The sequence below is a fragment of the Anolis sagrei genome, chromosome 5 (assembly GCF_037176765.1).
Source record: "Anolis sagrei isolate rAnoSag1 chromosome 5, rAnoSag1.mat, whole genome shotgun sequence".
In the NCBI taxonomy this organism is placed as follows: Eukaryota; Metazoa; Chordata; class Lepidosauria; order Squamata; family Dactyloidae; genus Anolis; species Anolis sagrei.
Window position 1 is genome coordinate 119,462,462 of NC_090025.1, and position 20,813 is coordinate 119,483,274.

The 20,813-nt window shown below is 37.6% G+C and overlaps 1 protein-coding gene across 3 annotated transcripts in view; it reads left to right on the forward strand.

Moving 5' to 3' along the window:
• Positions 1-20,813, forward strand: part of GRAMD4 (GRAM domain containing 4) — a 98,242-nt gene that overhangs the window by 68,647 nt on the left and 8,782 nt on the right. For 2 of the 3 annotated variants that reach the window (XM_060777814.2, XM_060777816.2), the window contains 11 exons: positions 1,423-1,484; positions 5,583-5,715; positions 6,470-6,495; positions 8,287-8,378; positions 9,868-9,959; positions 10,514-10,562; positions 12,247-12,318; positions 13,239-13,282; positions 13,400-13,509; positions 14,501-14,655; positions 17,354-17,371. In XM_060777814.2, coding sequence (XP_060633797.1) covers positions 1,423-1,484; positions 5,583-5,715; positions 6,470-6,495; positions 8,287-8,378; positions 9,868-9,959; positions 10,514-10,562; positions 12,247-12,318; positions 13,239-13,282; positions 13,400-13,509; positions 14,501-14,655; positions 17,354-17,371 — 853 coding nt within the window. The remainder of the gene's footprint in view (positions 1-1,422; positions 1,485-5,582; positions 5,716-6,469; positions 6,496-8,286; positions 8,379-9,867; positions 9,960-10,513; positions 10,563-12,246; positions 12,319-13,238; positions 13,283-13,399; positions 13,510-14,500; positions 14,656-17,353; positions 17,372-20,813) is intronic. The other variant, XM_060777815.2, reaches the window with a different exon arrangement.

A 20,813-nucleotide genomic window follows, 5' to 3' on the forward strand; every position in this document is an offset into this window, starting at 1 on the left:
GGCCTCCCAGAAATCCTAACAGTTGGTAAACTGGCTGGGATTTCTGGGAATTGTAGGGCAAAACACCTGAGGACCCACAAATTCAGAACCACTGCTCTATGCGATATTCACTGAAAAACTATAGCAAAATGTGCTGTAGGATGTCTTGCAGTTTAATAAATTTGTTCCATGTTTTTATGATAGAACCATTTAGGAAATGACATTTTTCACCATGGAACAAAATTTGCGTTGCATAGGGCCCTTCCAGAAAGGCCCCATATCCCTGGATCTGATCCCAGGTTTTCTGTTTATCCCAGATTATCTGACAGTACTGACTCATATAATCCAGTTTAAAGTAGAAAACTTGGGGTATAGGACCTGTCTGGAAGGGCACATAATGTTATCTGCTTATCCCAGGTTATCTGGCAGTGTAGGCTCCCATAGTCAAGTTCATAGCAGATAATCTGAGATAAAATCCTGGGATATAGGGCAGTGTAAATCCAATCCTAGACTCCATTTTCATGTTGAATAGTACATTAAATTAAAACAGCTTCTTGCTCGTTTTTATTGTGCAGTTTACTACTAGGCATGGGCAGATCAAAACCGTAGGCAAAACCAAACCTCGGGTAGCAAATGATGTCCCTAGTGGTCACTGTTTGAGAGCTCTTTGTTCTTCTTGGGCCGCCTAAACTGGCCTGATGCCTTGGCGGTTGTGAAACCTGTCTCATCACCAGTGTTGCAAAGTTCATAGCCTGTCAACATATCTTCTGTACAGGAAATAGCAAGTGGGTGCTATTTTGCCTCAAATAACAAAATGTCTTGGGGCAGCCAGCCATCTAGTAGGTATTTTGGTATATACCGAAAGCCTATGATAATACAGAACTGACCTGTACTTTATAAATGCAAGTGGAAAATGGAAGGGTTTTTTCTTTCTTTCCTAGAGGTGGTTGTTCAGGGAATAAAAGGGAATGACAGAAACATGCCTCAGCTCTGTAGACTGGGACTTTGACAAGCAAAATAATTTGCTATACAGCCTGTAAATAACTCAGATTTCTTTCCAGGAAGCCTAGGAACTATCATTGCCTTAAGCAGCCTGGATGTATATGGTCTAAGGGTTGGTGGAGAAAAAAAAAACCTAGTGAAGTTTTGGCTGCCTGCCTTAAATAGTAGTTTGAGGAAAACGCAGAGTATAAGTAAGATTAGCAAAAACAGCCCTAGTAATAAACCTTTTTATGAAATTTTATTTATGGTAGATCATATATCATAGAAAGACTATGTTCTCCCTATATGTCTGTTTTCAAAGGGAATACTAAAAAGCCTTTATCTCCCATCAGGCTAATAAAATATATCTATACTTATATGGGATGTGTATATTAATTTTGTTTTATTTTGAGGAATGTACTGTTCTAAATTGCTGTATTTCTGTTTTTGGGTTTTCTTTAGAACAGAAGAACCACCACCTACTCAGCAGCCCCCAAAAGCACAGACACAAGTCAATGGAACAGGTACATTTGGCTTCTTAATTATACTTTTAGTGACTTCAGCCAAGTTTTCTCCACAAGAAGAATGTGAAAGGAAATTTAAAATGAACAGAGAGGAAAAACCTCTGATTAATGAGTTAGCAAACAGAAATATTTTCTGGAATGTGGGTGGTGTTTTCAGTTAATCCTTTTTTACTGTGTCAGAAACGAATTGAGAATATACCACAAGTCGCTTCTGGTGTGAGACAATTGGCCGTCTGCAAGCACGTTGCTCAAGGGATGCCCGGATGTGTTACCATCCTGTGGGAGGCTTCTCTCATGTCCCCACATAGGAAGCTGGGGCTGACAGATGGGAGCTCATGCTGTCTCGTGGATTCAAACCGCTGACCTTCAGGTCTTCAGGTCAGCAGTTCAGCCGGCACAAGGGTTTAACCCATTGCAGTACTGCGGCTCCTTCAGTTAATTTTAATTTTAATTTATTTTAATTCTTAAATACTTTTGTGTACAGAGAGGGCTGGATGAAGACAGGCCTGTATTCTCATAATTAATCTTATAAACATCTTGAATTAGGAAACCTCTACATGGGAATATTTTGAAGCCATCTTCTCCAATTTGGCAGCCATTAGATGTGCTGGGCTAAAACTTCCAGCAGCAGTGGTTGGAGTAGGGCATTTGATTCCTCATGCAACAAAATGAGACATTTTAGTTTTCCAGAGTTCTTGTTGAATTCATATAGAATTATAAACCTACACTGTAGGCGGTTTGTGGCACCTGAAGAATTCTGCATAGTGCCCCCAAATTTCAATAATGTTTACAAAAAGCGTCAAGGTTCAGTGGGAAAATTGACTTATTTCCATGATTTATATCTTTCTCAGTGCCTATGTAGCCAGTGTTTACAGAAAAGTAGGGTCTCGATAGAAGAGACCTGATATGGCCCACTTTCAAAAGGCGAGTGAAAAAGAAGCAATTTTTATTTTACCAAAACGTTGCCACCAGAGATGGCTTTAAAGCAAGCATTACATTTCTGTTCAATTGTTCTCATCAGAATCTCTGATGTCCTTGAATGCTGCATGTTTGCAGTGAACAATGAACTCCAGAGAAGGAGATGAAGGAGGAGATGTACTCTTCAGCTCAGAATTAATTGCTGGCCTATCAATATTTTATAATTATAGTAGTTTGATACCATCTTACTGCCATGTCTCTTGACTCGCAGAATCCTGGAATTCATAGTTTGGGTTGGCAAGAGAACTGATGATATAACTTAGCAGGAGTGCCGTGGAGCACCCTAGCAGAAAGCCCTAAGTATCCGGTCAGACTACACAGATCTAAGAGTCCATTGGATGGAGCCAAGAGTAGAATCAAAGTGTTTTATGTGTAGTGATACACCTCCATGTGAAATAAGAGGATGAATGAATGCTTATAAATATGGCCCATATACTGGTGTTGAGGTTTATAATCTGACATTGTGTAAACATAGATTAGTTATTGTTTAAAATCAAGATATTGTGAAGACTATTTATGAGAGTACAACGTCAGGCTCACTGCACATTTAACTTCATTGCAAAGCTGTTTAGAAGTTATACCTGCATACATTTCCCCCCCTGTATATCTAGCCTCCTCTTAGCTACCTCCTTAAAAATGTTTTAGTCCTCTCTTGTGTTATTTTTGTTGGAACATCTCTCTCTTTCTATCTGGCCCATTTTCTCCGTTTTCAAATCTTTGTTCTATCGAGACCCTGCTTTTCTGTAAACATTGGTTACATAAGCATTGGAAAATAACATGTTTCCAGCACTTTTCTTGTCATAGCTAAAATAAAAACTGAAGGTGTAAAAACAATAATAGTCTGAAACATATGAAGTGGTTTGGTATAATGATTGTGAAATGTTCTTTGGTTTACAGTTTTAAGTAAAATGTGATAGCACCGACTGTACTCTCAGGTTAATTTTAACTGTTCTACAAAGAACGTTTAACTGGGATTTTCCATGATGTCTCAACTGGCAAACTACTGTTTCCAGTTGAATAGCAAATCAAACTCCAAAGCAGCTGCTTGGAATGGCTATGCAAACTGGGACTTGTGCTAACCGGCATGAAATTTGAGTTGGCAAACAGTAGGTAAGACTATAGTTTTGTGCTCAGATGCTGATGCAGCACAGAGGCAGAATGAAATTCTGAAGCAAAAGCTAAAAGAACCAGAGGAAGCAGTAAAGGATTCTGACATCATTGTACATTGAGATTTTAAAAACGATTGTTAACCAAATCTCTTCATGATCTTTGAACTGAATCAGATGTGGGAAGCAAGATACTACAGCTTTCATTGATTTATAGTATTTATTTATCAATTCTCAACCCTCCAGGATCCTGACAGATTGTAAAACCATTACCTTAATTAATTAAAAACATTTTAAAACAGACTAAAATATAATATAAAAGCCAGATAGTTATAATAGCTGGATGGAAGTCCATGAAAAATAATGCAGCCTTGGTTGCCTATCAGAAAATAGGGATGTAGCCAGACTGGACTTCTCTTGGGCAGGAATTGTACAGTTGGAATGAGGATACCAAGAAAGCCCTGTCACAGGTATCCATCATCCTAACCTTTTAATAGACAATAGGACATGTAACAAGATCATCACTGAGGATCTCAAAAGTTTGGGCAATCTCATAAAGAGGATATCCAGGCCACAAGAGGCTCAAGACTTTGTAAATCAAAAGTGAGCTCTGAAGTAAATCTCAAGCAAGAACTATTCCTGCAAGACTAATGATATACCGTCTCTCAAGCGCACACATGTCAGCTATCTGACTGCTACATTTTGCACTAATTGGAACTTCCAAACACTGCAGGAATTTAGTATCCTGTAGAGCAGGCATGGGCAAACTAAGGTTTGGGGCTGGATGCGGCTTCCTGGGCGCTTACCTCAGGCCCTCCTTATTTTCCCCATTCTTTTGGGAAAAGGACACAGTGGCTCACTGTGTCCTTACGGCAAAAAATGGAGGAGGAAGGCATGTAGCAACCCTCTAGAGCACTCTCAGCCACTGTGTGTCTAGCCCTCCTCCTGGTGTTAGGACGGTGAGAGCAGCACCATTCTTATGCTAGGAGGACAACTCAAGGAAGGCAAGCGATGGCTGAGACCCCTGGAGCACTCTCAGCCATAGCCTGTCTTGCTCTCCTCCCAGCATAATGCCAAGAGGACAACCCAAGAATTTTTATTTATTTATTTTGAAAAAATTGGGGGAGAAGGATTGGTGCAGTCGTTGTGTGTCCTGCCTTCCTCCCGGTATTAAGATGGGGTGAGCAGTCCCATCCTTATGCTGGGAGGACAACCTGAGGATGATCTGGGCCGTGCCCTCCCACCTCCTGGCCACACCTTCTCCCAGGCCCTCCCTACCTAGTGTGTGCCCGGCCCCCTTCCTCCTGGCCCGGCTGGGCCCACAATGCGGCCCCAAGGTGAAAAGGTTTGCCCTTGCCTGCTGTAGTGGTTATTATAGTCACACCAGCTACGTGACCTTGGAGGTGTCTACGGACAACGCCTGTTCTTTGACTTAGAATTGAAAATGAGCACTACCCCCCAGAGTCGGACATGACGAGACTTAATGTCAGGGGAAACCTTCACCTTAAAAAAAGAGATGGTAACATATTGGTAGCATAAATAGACGAGATCTCCAATATTCAGTTCTTTGTCCCCGGTGGAGTAAATCCATTGCCTCAGTGGGAAGTTAGTAAATGAGCATTCAGTTCAGTTGAGTCAATAGGTGTGTTTTACTTGGACATAAGGCTGTGTTAGTGGTATTCCTGTTGTATCCCATTTTGCATTTGCACCATCAGTTTAATGGAGCAATCCCCCTATTTATGCCAGAGATCGTGAGAGAATCAAGACATAACATTTGGGAAGACATTGGGAGCTAAAGCTATCAGAGCACTCTTCTGTTCATCACTGGTCTCTTAACTGTACGTTATGGTACTACTGGTTCTTCATTAAAAACAGGTTACCACATAGCACAACTGATAGTAAAAGTTCGCTTGCCAGCTGAAAAGGTCTGCCTGTGCTATAGAATTATTGCTTGCGCGTGCAGTTTTAAACTGATCCTTGTAAGTAACAAACTGTAACATATTTTTGTCCTTAGATAAACGCAGCCACATGGTGTGTTCAAGAGTTCAGAAATGGGTCTATGACAAATTTGGGGAATATATAGAAGACTTCAGGTTTCAGCCAGAAGAGAACACAGTTGAAACGGAAGAACCGCTTAGTGCTAGAAGGTAAATCATATTGGATGGCCTGTTGTATTATTATACAAATTAAATACAGAAAAGCCACATTGTTCTTTGCTTATACTGATCACAGCCTCTAGAGTGTTGTTAAAAGCTCTGTGTGTCTCTTTAATTATGCCAGTGTCTCTGGATGGAATAATTGAGAACTCTCTGGAATGAGAGGAAATAATGCAATTTGACATACAGTATGTGCACAAAGAATAAAAGTGTCAGCTATATTTTATTTAATATACATTCAGACAACTCATAATTCTTACTACAGTTTCATTTTTGGCAATATGCAGCATCTTATGTGTAAATAAGGGTAGTTTTATATCACAACTTCATTTGTTATTTGTGCAGAGATGCTGGTGTGTATGATATGCAGAGTGCTGCTTTGTGGTAGGCGTACCCCTCTGCCTTCTCATATTTAAACTGACCTGAAAGAATTAATGCTAATTGATATTATCAATATGTCACATTTTCCACATTTTGGGTGATTATTATTATTATTATTATTATTATTATTTCATTAGTATTAGAATTGTATTTCAGCACTGTTGTTTTCCTGGTATTTTATATGAATTCCACATTTTTTTAAAAAAAAAGCAGTTTCCAAAATAAGACTTAGTATTAAATGTAGCATTAAGCATTTCCAAAATATGCCATTTTAGAATCAGGTCTTTTTCAGATATGCCAGTAGTTAACAAAAATGTGTTCATTTGTCAAAGAGACATTACATTTTCAAACATTTACTTTCCAGACTCACAGAAAATATGAGAAGATTAAGTAAGTATCTAACTTGATATTTGCACAATACAATTTTATACCATGCAAAAAAGTGTGAGTGACATTGAAGCGGGTGTTGTAGTGATATAATTGGTGCAATTTTGTTATCTCACAGTCATGCAGACAAAGAATGTAGAACAAGTACCTAATGGATTAAAAATAATTTAAATCTGCAGTATTTTAGAAATCTAATATATAAAAAGAAAATAATGGCAATTTTTGACATTAACAGGTAACTTGTACAAATTTTTTTGCTCTTTTTTGCAGCATATATACTAACAGTGATAATTAATCCAGTTGAGAATAATTCTAATGACACTCCAATCATGTGATATGCTTAATAGCAATAGAAGCTTGAAGTCACTTTAATATATTTATTTGCAAAACAAATGGTAAATGTACTCCCAGGCCCAGTGTGTCCATGATCATGGGCTTATCCTGACTTATAGGTCACCATCAAACAACGCTTTCATGGTTTGAAAGTCATGCACAACTTTGCAACAAACCAAAGTAGAATGAAATGTTGGTCTGTAAGAAAAGGAGGGAAGGAGAGATGAAGGAGAAAAAGATGAGAAGTATTTCTTGCATTTATAAAAAATGGTTGGTTATTGAGTGTTGGAGATCTAAACTTGGTCTTTCGGCCTTCTTAGGAAGAGGAACTGGAGGTGCAAACTATGTCTGAAATTACTTAAAAAACAAACAGATAACTTTGCAAACAGATGTGGCTGGTATAGTTTCTATTTTTCTTGAACACTATAGAAATTAGTAAGTCTTCCAGGTGTTGACATTTCTCTAGTTATCTTCAATTTGTGCTTATCATTCAAGCTATGACCTTTGGTTCTTCATATGGTACTTTTTGTGGAGAAATAGAAGAACAATGAGTATGCTGTTAACTCCCCTTGCTCTTCCTGTTTCTGTGTGACATGCAAACCTGGTTTCTATTATCCATAGAAGTTGCCACCCACAATTGTTTGCTTTATTCAAAGTAACAAAAAGTGCCATACTTTGTCAAACCAAAGAAAAGTGGACAAATAATGCTACTATTTTGTCCTTTAAACAAAACCTCAAAAATGTATTCGTGCTGTGGGGAAACTGCTGGGGCTTAGTTTCTGGACCTCCTATGAATACCAAAATCTATGGATGTTCAAGTCTCATTAGAGAAGAGATATGGATCATCAGAATCTCATATGTATTCATCAAAGTGTTTGAAAATCTTTGTTTTTGGATGCGAACTTCCAAAAACACCCAGTCAATATGACTGAGGGATTCTTTGGTTTGGTGAGAGGAGAAATTTAAACAACCTGGGATTCTGGCTGAGAGATTCTGGGAGTTGCAGCCCAAAAATATTTTTTTCGAGCTCCTAAGCAGCCAAGCTAGAATGGTCTGATTATGTTTAATCCCGCACCCATCATAAATGATCTCCAAGAGTTGTAGTTGCTTTAAATTAACCTGAAGTTGTCAAACTTCTATACTGAGGCATCTCTCACTACAAGAACAGGAAATATGTAGGTATTGTCTTGATAAGTTCCCACTCATTCTTTACGAATTTGAGTGTGGCGTCAACTATTGTATGCACTCTCTTGTACTCTTATACTAAGGCTAGATCCATCTGACAGATGTGGTTTCAACTATGAGTCTGCTATATGTTTACAAAAGATGAAACAGATTATGATACATCACTTGTTCACATAGGGATGTTGACATTTTTAGGCATCAAGTCTTGGCTTATGAGGGAATGTTCTTTAAAATATAAATACATAAAACTATGTATTCCTTTTCCTTTTTACCTAGAGAGAGGTGCCAAACCCGTTACAAATTTTGTGAAGAATCTTTCTGCCTTATCAGACTGGTTTTCTGTCTACACTTCTGCTATTGCCTTTATTGTAAGTTGCCATTCTTCCATTGAGCGAAATATGGTTTTTGTTCAGTATGGTTTTTTGCTCAGTTTACAAACATGCTTTGTGGAAACCATTTGTTTTTCTGATTTTAAATGTGGCTGCCAGATTTTCTAAAATAAATGCACAATATAATCTTAGACTTATTCAGTTTCTGAGATCTATTGAGACAAATGAGCCCAGAAGGCAACAGCTTGCTTAATTTGTTATGCAATATTTCAGTGTTTTCATATATTTACAAAATTGTCTTAAAAGCTGTTTAAGTCTTTTGTATTGTTTTCATTTCTATGTCATATCCACTGCATTTTTAAAAATAAAAACAAACTCTCAACACTATTAAAACTAACATATGGGGAAGTTTTGAAAGGGGAATATTATCCTTCACTTTAATATTTTTATAACTGTAAATTAATGGGTAACCATTGTGGAGTCCTTTATGGATTTATTAAATCAACACAAATCAAAGTGGAGGAGAATCAGGTGGGCCTTGGACCGATGCCAGTACCTTAGCTGCCTGGCATGTTTCCAGTTAAGTAAGAAACAGTTGTGCCCAGTTGACATAGTGTTTGAGAAGCAGTGCATTAAATGTCAAATTAGGATATGGAAAACTAGGAAACCTGAGCTTTGTCACCTGGAGAAAGAGACCTGGGAGGCAAACTTTGAGCTTTCATTTTAAAAGAGTGGATCTGTCCTTCTTATAAAACGAGAGGTGAAAAGTGAAATGTACAGGCAGCATTCTAATTAATCTGTGAAAAATGAGTCCATTTCCCACCTGTCAGTACTTTAGTCAATGGTTGAAATCACAATTATGCTTCACATGTACATGTCATTTGCTTTCAAGTTGAATCTAACTTAGGGTGTCTTATCATAAGATTTCCTACACAAGATTTGTTCAGAAGGGATTTGTTCAGAGTGTAATATGCTCAAGGTGGGCCTCCATTGCTGAATATGGGTTTGAACTCTGGGTGTAATCCAACACTCAGGCTACTACACCATGCTGGAGAACTAGAGTGATCAAAGTCTCAGATCAAAATACTCTCCCAGACATGGAATAATTATAGTGCTTCCATTATTTGAATCCTGATATAAATATTAAAGATGGATATATTTTATGTCAGAAATTACTAACATGGAAATAAGGTTATGATGAAAGTGGAGGGCCCAGTCCAGTCCGCATGTATTATATTGGGTCCAGAAAATGGCTCTTGGCATCTCAGGATGTAACAGTTGCTGTTGCTTCTGTTTATTACCTGGCTGTTCTACATGGAAGACTAAAATATCCAAACCGATTTTACTTAACTAGGAATGAATTTCAATGTATATATATATGTATAGAGAGAGAGGGGGTATTGTAGGGGAGGCCAATACATACCCATCATTGGAGATTGTTTTTTAACAGAGGGATAAAACCATTCCTGTTGTAGTGTTTTGTAATGTATTGTAACAGGTAAAGTTTTGTTTCTTCTTTTATCCATAGATCTACATGAATGCTGTATGGCATGGCTGGGCCATTCCTATGTTCTTATTTTTAGCAATTTTGAGGTTATCTCTAAATTACCTCATAGCCAGGTAACCATACTGCTTTTCGCTATCTTGAGATTTAACTTTGCAACTTTATTTCTTACTTTTTTGCTTTAAACAGGAGAAAATATGTGTTTTTGACTATGTGTATTCTAAAAAAGAATTTCATTGCACTATTTCCCTATTATTTAATTGTTTCAGACAGTACATCTCCCACAATTGCTCCTTGTGGGCTATAAATAAAAGTTTATCATCATCATCATCATCATCATCATCATCATCATCATTTGAATTTGAATTTGTGTTTTTAAAATGTTCCTCCCCTCACTTTGTTCATTTTGAAGTCCTCATACTTTGTTAATTACAAACAGACATCCTTTGTAGTCTCTTTCAACCTTTTGAAGATTCAGGATGATATGATTATGTGTTACTTGATTGTGCAGAAATACTAAAATAGATTGGAAAAGATTGTCTGGTATCCACAAGAATAGCTTGTTTAGCATTATGTACAAACCAGCAAACAAGCATACTTTTGTTCCATTTTTGCAGAATCTTGTAGAAAAGCCATTTTCTCAGTTTAATAAAGTATTGTTTATTTTTAGAGGATGGAGAATACAGTGGAGTATTGTGCCTGAAGTTTCTGAGCCCATTGTAAGTCAAAATAATTTTGAAACGTTGAGAATTTTGATATGAAAATTACAAAGCATTATAGAATTAATATCTTATGGATGTGTACTTTTCTAATTCTTAGAATAACCTACATTAGTATTTTAATATAATTAGGTAATATTAAAAAGATTTACATCTTAAATGCATCCTTTTACATTTCTTCTAAAAATCCAAATAATCCTCATTTTAGAAAGTAAAGGCGAAGAACAATGTAATCTTTAAATCATTTTTTATGTTTCAAAATTCTGTAAATGTATAGTTAGTCTATTGATTTGGGCATGACTTTAAATTCCCTTAGGCTTTCTCTCTTTTTCTCTGGAGCTAATTGACAGAGAACACAATTTTCCTTCCATTTGTAAATAACTGAGACAGAACTGGCTAAACTGGACTCATATATTTCTATAAGATTGAAGAATACAGAAATAGAACAAAAATGAATCTCTCTTTGAACAACCTAAGTGAATTGTCATGTTAAATATGAAATATACACAAATAAGGAATTTGTATAAGTAAAATATTCATTTAAATCATTCATTTTTATGAATTACTTATTACTCAACTTATTATTTAACAATAAGTAATTTTTTCTGAATTGCTTATTGCTTAAGCATATGCAATAAAATAAGACTGGCCAACACACATTTTGATGTCTCAAATGTTAGACCTGTTTCTGGGTATATTTGACCTGCTGATTGAAAAAAAGGGTACCGGTTCCCCTCAATTTAGCTCTAGTTTTTGAGATATAGAACACATGCCATATACTATTTGCCATCTGCTTGCCCATAGAAAATCATGATAACCATATCTAAGAAAGTAGAGCTGATGCAATCTTGTCCAATTCAGTTTTCTGAATCAACGTCCCAAATAATCCCAAGACAGACTTAAAAACCAAGACACCAAGAAAAAATGGAGGGTTGGGCTGTGTAATTAATTTAAATCAATGCAGCCATTTAAAAATTCAGTTTAACAAGTGTGTCACTCTTCCAGAATTCTCAGAGAAGCATGCATAACCCTATATAGAATATACTGTGATAGTCTAATAGTTCAGTCATGTGTAATGCCCTCGCCATTGTCATTATATCACTACAACCCCATGAATTAGTTTAAACTGAGAGTTTGTGACTCACCCAAACAAGGAAACTGAATTCCTGAATGTAGGTGTGAACTCAATAAAAAAAACCCCAGTATGAATGAGATTAATTTAGTCAGATCTCTGTAACAGGGAATTATTACTGTGAATTCACCTCTGGGACTCAAAAGGACTGATTTAAAATTAAGGTGTGGATTGTAAATAGTGTTCACATACTCAGGCTATATTTGAACCCCAAAACTATTATGTGAACGATCCTTTGTGTATCTCAGGGTCATGTGTTCTCTCCTTTGTTGCAGCCACAAGGGTTTTTTTTTTCATTTGTTAACTAACCAACTGAATATTGTGTTTAGCATTATGTACAAACCAGTCAATCTGTGATTAGTTTTAAATATAGTTTATCGAAACAAGCCATCTTCAGAACTTGGTTAATGACGTTGGCTAGTTTTGTAAATCAAAGTTAAGAATAACCATGATCTGAATGAAGGTAGTTCACAAAGTATTTTTGACTGGCCTTAAATTATGGAAGAAATATTTAATCTGAAAGGCTCAATTCCTATATTTATCTGTTTTCAGGAACCCCCAAAGGAAGACCTAACTGTGTCAGAAAAATTCCAGCTTGTTCTGGATGTGGCACAAAAAGCACAGGTATGTTATCCCTGGCATTTCCAGCCACAGAATCGCGGGCCTAAAAATATTCTCACCGAAGAATACTTCTGTCAATGAGAATGAAGGCTTGAATGGTCAAATTGTGTGACTCATTGAAAAGCAGTTTCATATGTATCATATCGGATGTTTTCTCTAGTAGTAGAGAAATGATATAACACAACAAATGTAATTTTAGGACTTTTTATTTTATTTATATCATGGCTTTTCCCCAAGGAGCTCACGACATTACACACAGTTCTCCCTTTTTTATTTTAATTTCATAACTGCCCTAGAATTAAAGATCTGAAAAGATTTGTGGAGATTTTGGCTAAAAATGATGAGTGGAAGTGATGTGACTTCACTTCTAGCACACTTGGACATGGTCCAAACAGTGGTGGCAGGATGTGGGACAAAAATTGATCCCCATCTCTAATGCAATTGCCTATCCTGGTTCTTTCTTTGATATTTGAGATAATATCCATACTTTGGTCTCAGTCTAGGAGAAAACTGGCATGAATCTAAAGAACCTGTGTTGGCCTTAAGATAATGTGGGCAGAATCTGATATTTGAAGCTCTTTCTCAGTGTCTGCTGTGATGGGATTGTTGGTCCCTCTGAGCTAAAGAACTACACATGTTTTTTTATGATCTACGAAACAAGCTGCATTCTTCAATGGGCTATATAATTCACTTTATATCACTGTTTTTCCTCTCAATTTGATCACCCATCAATGTGTTTTGATGTGATGGGTCTTCTCTAACACCAATCTGTGACATGAAGCTAGAAATAATTGATTATGGAGCTAAAAAATAGCGGGTGACTCAGAATAATTACGTCATAGACAAAACAGAAACACACAAATGATTCATCTCTAATTACATTTACATTCCAAATTTATATTCTTCTTTTTCTTGCTATACAGAATTTGTTTGGCAAAATGTCAGACATACTGGAAAAAATTAAGAAGTAAGTATCCTTCTGTTTCTTTTTTCTTTTCCTAACAATGCATGAATTCAGCAGACTTGAGATGTAAGACAATGAACTGCTGCAATGTCTTAACTTTTTTTTCTTTCCTTTTAACAGCTTGTTTATGTGGGTCCAACCTGAAGTAACACAAAAGCTGTATATTGCTTTGTGGGCAGCGTTTATTGCATCTTGCTGTATTCCATACAGGATCATAGGGCTTTCACTGGGTAAAGCTATATTGATTTTATAGTGGATATACTTTTGAATGTTAGAATTTAACGTTAGATAAAGAATCTGTGGATACAGAGGACCAACTATGCAATGATGGGCTGTAGTTGAAATTTTATTTGTTTGTTCTCCACAGTTTAATACCCATGGAGCTAAACAGGAATCTGCAATGTACTCTATGTATTCAGCCCTATAGATAGGAGTAGAATTACACTAAAACTGTATTGTCTAAGGCTTTCACAGTCAGAATCACTGGGGTGTTGTCTGGTTTCTGGGCTGTATGGTTGTATTCTAGCATCATTTTCTCTTGACATTTCACCTACATCCGTGGCTGATATCTTCGGTCCTACAGATGCAGGGGAAACGCCAGGAGAAAATGCTGTTAGAACACGTCCGTACAGTCCGGAAACCACACAACACCCTACTGTAAAACTGTCTCACATCACACAGATACCATGGGGCATATGTACATTGTGCCTCCTATTGCCATCCCACAGAGCAGCAGTGTTGTGGACACAATATATACTCTAAGAAATTGCAAGTGAGAGAAGATGTGTCATTCATCACCTACATGCTAGAGTTGTACGAGGAATTCATTCCTACCATTTCTACCATTTCTTTCGTGTCTTCCGTTTCTTCGAAAGCACAAAATGGGAAGCCCCCTCCTCACACGAAAATCTGTTCAACACGAAAGCCTGCTTTGTGTTTACTGTATTGTGTTTCTGTATCGATGGGCATGGCCTCATGTAAGCCGCCCCGAGTCCCCTTGGGGGAAATGGAGTTTTATTACTATATAAAGTTTTATTATTTTATTATTATTATTATATGTTTGATGTAGATTATTCAGTTCCAGCTTCGATCCAGGGGTTAACCTGGTTAGAGTGGCAAAGCACCTTGGGGGTACGAGCAAGGATGGTATAAGAGGAATGCCACGACTTTGTCAAACTGTCATTTCGCTAAACGCCAATTTTTGTCTTTCTGCTTATCTAGGACTATATGCAGGAATCAAATTTTTTCTTATTGATTTTGTCTTCAAACGATGTCCAAGGCTACGAGCAAAGTATGACACTCCTTACATCATATGGTTAAATTTACCCACGGATCCTCAACTCAAAGAGAGGGCTAATGCCACAGTGTCAAGACGGGTAAATACATAATAATTTAAATCCGTTTTTAAATTATTACAACAGATCATGTGGTTTCAGTGACTAGAGCACATGCAGGGAGGGATATATTGAGACCTGTATACGTATTTTATTTTAAACTGGTGGTTCATTCATTCTCCTCTTACACACAAAGAATTGACAGATTTTTCAAAATCATTGTTTTCATTGGTAATGAAGAGAGCATCCTCCAGAATAATTGTCTTTGCTGGAATTTGCATGTGTTGGTAGTTTTTAGACAAAAGAAATTGTCTAAAACTTTTGAAAGAGTTGATAAGAACCTTAAACACGATAATAAATCAGAAGTCCATAAACAAAATAAAAAATAAAAATGATGCAAGCCAGTGCCTTGTTAACATGTTTGACTATTCCCTTGTAGCTTCAGCTTCCTTAAACTAGTCACAACTTAAGCTCTGTAGCAGTTAAAAGAATACAGCAAAAATCCATGTTATAACATGCATAGCAATTGTATGAATTCTCAGTAATCATAAACCTGCCTAAACAAGCCTAAATATACTTGTTAATCCAAAATAGAGCAGTCCCATTGAACAATGAGATATTACTGTAAATTTCAATTTGTTCAGTATGTCTGCTGTAGTTGAGAATAACAGTTGGGTTTAGGCCTTCAAGTCCCCCTGGTGGTGCAGCGGGTTAAACCGCTGAGCTGGTGAACTTGCTGACCAAAAATGTCAGCAGTTTGAATCCGGGGAGCGGGGTAAGCTTCTTCTGTAAGCCCCAGCTTATGTCAACCTAGCAGTTCAAAATATGTAAATGTGAGTAGATCAATAGGTACCACTTCTGTGGGAAGGTAACAGAGCTCCATGCAGTCATGCTGGCCACATGACCTTGGAGGTGTCTACGGACAATGCTAGCTCTTCAGCTTAGAAATGGAGATAAGCACCACCACCCCCCAGAGTCGGCCACAACTAGACTTAATGTCAGGGGAAACATTTACCTTTACCGTAGGCCTTTAGTGCCAAATATTTATGAAAATCACTGATCCTATTGAAAGCAGGGCTACCCAACCTTAATATGTGTCCGGACAAAGGGAAATGGGGAATTTCAGGAACAGGAAATTATTGTTCTCTGGACAACTTTCTGCTTTGATCCTGAAAGTTGAGTCTATTTTGTCAAGAAGTGAGGCAAGATGCAAACTTAAATATTGCCTCCAGAACTCCTTTATGAAGTTATGTAAAGACTACAACTCAGGTGTAGTCATAGGATGAAAGTTAATGGCCTAAACTCATTGAACCTAAACTCATTGAACCCAAAAACACTCAGGTTGCATCTTGAATGGATTATTCCATGGAAACCTATGGTTAATCTGTGTTGATTGCCTTGAATTCAATGTTAAGTCTAAAAAGTCACAACAGCGATCCTACTGAATGCAGGAATGCATTTTAAATGTGTGATTGATATTGAAGGGGCCCTGCAATTGAAACACTTAAAATTTCAGAAAGGCTATACTTGTATTCTCTTTTCAGAGACACTTATTTTCTCTGTCCAAAGGATCTTTTTCATCTGGAGGAACATCAAAATGTGCATTGTAGCATATACGGCTATACCTTATACCAGTGGTAAATTGTGATACCAGAAAAAGACAGATGCTTTTGTCCATAGTCCTTAATACTGAAGTGGCAGCTGGAGCCTTCGGTGTTGGTCGGGTTGTGAATTGATTCCAGTTTTAGTCCAACTGGAATAGGATGCATCTCCTTGAATAGCTGCTTTAAAATCCAGACTAAAACCTAATATAGATTCATTGCTATAGTAGCAAGGAAACCTCTAGCTCCTGCTGTCTTAACCTTTTTTCCTCTAATTTTCAAATTAGCATCAGGGAGTTAACCAATTGAGTACTATGTACATATGCATCAGTCCTTTTCTTCTCAGTTAACTGTTTAAAATAAATTATGAGTAGTTTGAATTGAAGTATCCCAAAGTAATTTTATTTAATACTTCCTCGGTTCATAAAAATCATATACTAAGTGTGAATTGTATCCATTCCATTTAGATGCAAAACCCTCTTTAATAATAATATAGCTATCACCAGGGGAGATGGAGCCTCGGTGGCACAATGGGTTAAATCCTTGTGCCAGCAGGACTGCGACTGAAAGGTCAGTGGTTCAAATCCGGGGAGCGGGGTGAGCTCCCGTCTGTAAGCTCCAGCTTTTCATGCAGGGATATGAGAGAAGCCTCCCACAGGATAGTAAAACATCCGGGCGTCCCCTGGACAACATCCTTGCATATGGTCAATTCCCTCACACTAGAAGCGACTTGCAGTTTCTCAAGTCTCTCCTGAAACAGGCCAAAAAAAAAAAAAAAAAAAAAAAAACCCCAGGGAAGATCGATATCAACCACTTTTGTGAATCAGTTTTATTTTAGCCTCCGTATTATAACCGGAAATGTTATAGGCCAGGCAACAGAAATGGGAATTCTAGTCAGTGAAATATAATTTTAATGAATGAAAATGATGTGCTCTAACCACTGTTACGTCGGGTGTTTTTTTGTTTTTGTTTTTTTTTAAGATTGCAATCATTGTGTGTAATCTCTTGGTATGTGAGAAAGATCTGGCAACTTCACTCAATTCATGTTTTTTATTCTGTATATGATAGCTAAATAGATTTTGCTTTTTTCTTTTGTCACTGTCACATTTGTGTTTGTTTGTTTTTTCTTTTCCTGCTAGCTGTCAGGGCATGAAAAGGTATGGATCTTAGCGTGGAACTACTTCTTCCTTTCAATTTGATCATTTGTACTCATGATGATCTGATGTGTTTCTTCTCTGTGTATGTGTGTAAGCTTGTGCATTTATCTAACTGATCCGTATGTCTGTATGTGATATTAAATGGCTTGTATTTTAAGTCTCTTGGAGACATATAGTTAATGTTCTTCCTGGGAGTATTCCTACTAATTGATTGATCCTGAGTGGTGTACTATTTTGACATGTAACTGAAGGAATTCTCTAATGTGCTTTGGTAAAAGTACTCTAGATGCTTCTTTAGGAAACGCTGGTTGCATACAAACAAAAAAGTATTTCTTTTCAAACATAACATTGAAATAAGACAGGGACAAGCAATTTGGTCTGCACATGTCCCGTCCTGTGGTCGTAGCCCCTGCCAGACTCCCATTCTCCTATTTGCCACAACTAGAACAGGAAAACAAACCACCATTTTTCTTTAAAACGCGGTCTGCAGGAAGAACACACCTTGTTTACAAGCACAATCACATTCTGAGGCTTCCCAAAAGCACATTTTTGCTTAAAAACAAGTGGTATCCTTTCATTGTACCTTGTTTTAAAAGAGAACTGTGGTTTGTTTTGCAATTTTGCTGTTTGTTTTGTTTGTTTAGGGTGCTGTCTTCACTGGTTCAGGTGTGGGGGGGGGGGGATACCTATTCCCCTTTATCCTTGCTTGCAGTAGATTAATACTATAGCCAACCTCTCATGCATGTAGATATCCTAGAATGTATTTACAGTATCTTAGCTATTAGTTAACACCTAAATATTCTGAAGGAACCAGATCCTGCCTGTTCTTAGAAGCTATTAATAACAACACTTTATTTATATTCCGCCCTATCTTCACAAGGGGACTCAGGGCGGATCACAGTACACATACATGGTAAACATTCAATGCAATTTTAAATAAACAATACAGAGACAGACACACAGAACAGAAGGAGGTATGTATGTCAACCAACGTCCAGTTTTTTGGCACATTGGAAGGTTTGTGCTCAAAATCCAGCCACAGGGGGTACTGTCGCTCCATCCTCTATGACGAAGAGCCATCAGGACTTCCTCCTTCCTTTTGGTCGCCCAGCATTTTCTGATTTTTTTCTTTATGGTGTTGTAAAATACCCCCCTCGCTTGATTTAGCGGTATCTAATATATCTAATTATAGCACAAGCTGTTTTTGAACTGCTTAGGTCAACAGTAAGTTGGGCTTGACAGTCGACAGCTCACGCCAACCTGGGGCTAAGCAGAGTTGCCTTGGTTGGTGCTTGGATGAGAGACTCCTCACAAATATCACATACTACAGGCTATATCAAAACTATATATGAATATTCCTTGCCTGTGGAAGCCCTATGAAATTTGACAGGTTGCTTGAAGTCACACGGCCATTAAAATGGAATAGATCTTAGCTTTTCCTTCTTGGAACCTTGCCTGAAAGCACCATATAAAAGTATTTACCTTGTTATCAAGTTTGATATATGACTTTCCAGTCCAGTTTATCAAGGTGGCATAGCAGTAAAAGTTAAATGAGATTTGCTTGCCCACTCCCTCCGTCTTTCAACAGCCTCACTAATCAACATAATGAACAGCCCATTTCCAGTTTTCCCTAACTTTAACAACAACAAAAAAAAGGATTTTACTATAATTTTTACTTTTTTCTATATTTTATAACTCCAAAGCATGGTTTCACATCTGGCAGGTTGCTGATTTTCTTTTTCAAAGCACATTGAGTACCTTCCAGAAAATCCCCAAACTTTTTTTTAGCAGGGAAAGGCTGTGCATAGTTCTGTCACTAGATGAGAAGCTGAAAGGCTGCTGGGTTCATGTAGTGCTTGCATCACAGCTGATATTTATAAAAAGGAAAATAGTTACATCATAGAAGCTCCTGAAACTTCATTTATAGCTGAGATAATAATGTAGGCCTTGGTTAAAATAAAAACCATGAAAAGCATCCGTTTTTAAAAAGATATTGGTATCTTAGGTTATATTGGCATCTCTCTTCATTATATTCTGGTTCTCTTAAGGCGTTGCAGTCTCCACACGGAATAATGACTTCCGGACCTTTTAGTACTTCATCTGACCTTGTTCTACAGCAGGGGTTCTCAAACCTTTTCAGCCGCAGAGCCCTTTTTGAAGGAAAAGTTTCTTGTGGAGCTCCAAGAATGCTTATATATTATATTAAGTATTATATAATGTATATATATCAGGCATGGATATAATTTTGGACTCATTGCGATTTAAAATTTGACAGTCAGGCCGGGCCAGTGGTAGATGGATGGAGAGTGTTTGTGTGAACTAATTGGAAAAAATGAACAAATCCTATGCACACTGCGCATAGAAAAAGAAAAAACCACACAATATTTAAAATGAAAAACAATTTTAACCAACATAAACTTAACAGTATTTCAGTGAAAGACCTCAGGGGTTATCCAGTCCAACCCCCTTCCGTCATGCAAGAAAAGTACAATTAAAGTACCCCCAACAGATGGCCATCCAGCCTTTGTGATGATAATAATAATAATAATAATAATAATAATAATAATAATAATAATAATGGCAGAAACTCCAGGGGCTATCCAGTTCAACCCCCTTCTGCCATGCAGGAAAAGCACAATAATAATAATAATAATAATAACAACAGCAGCAGCAACAACAGTGACAACAACATCTCCCCAAAGGGACTCAGGGCGGCTTATATGGGGCCAAGCCCAATCAACAGAGTTAAAACGTAACCCTTAGAATGCATAACATCAATTTAGAACAATATAAAAACGTTATAACAATATATAAAACAAGCATCAAAACCAACAACAATAGTATAACTCAGGTCTCACTATGGGTAGGCAGACTGGGTAGGCAGACTGGTGCACAACAGTTTAGAGGATAGGGCTGGTGAGTAAAGTACATAGGTCATATTGCAGCATTAAAAATAGAGCAATATAAAAAGGGTCATTCTAACTTTGAATACAACAATAGTAAAGTGCATGGACAAGATTTTGGGTCCCAGCAGGGGCCAGTTGTCAAGGGAATTGTCTAGTCAAATGCACAGCAGAATGTCTATGCCTTTAGATCTTTACAAAAAGTGGATAGGGAGGGTGCTAGCCTAATCTCCCTGGGAGTTCTAGAGTCACACTGGGGGGGGGGGGGGGGGCGCAACAACTGAGAAGGCCCTTTCTTTTGCCCTCACCAGTTGCACCTTTGACAGAGATGGAAGCAAGAGAAGGGCTTCCCCAGTAGATCATAGTGATTTTGTGGGTTTGTAAAGGAAGATGTGGTCTTTAAGATAGGCAGGTCCTGAATCAAAGCACCCACTGAGTGTTGGGAAAGAAATATGGTTTTGGAAGCAGGGGAAGGGGGAGGAACTGGAAAGAGGAAGGAAAGCTTGGAAGGGAAGCTTACACATACACACACACACAAA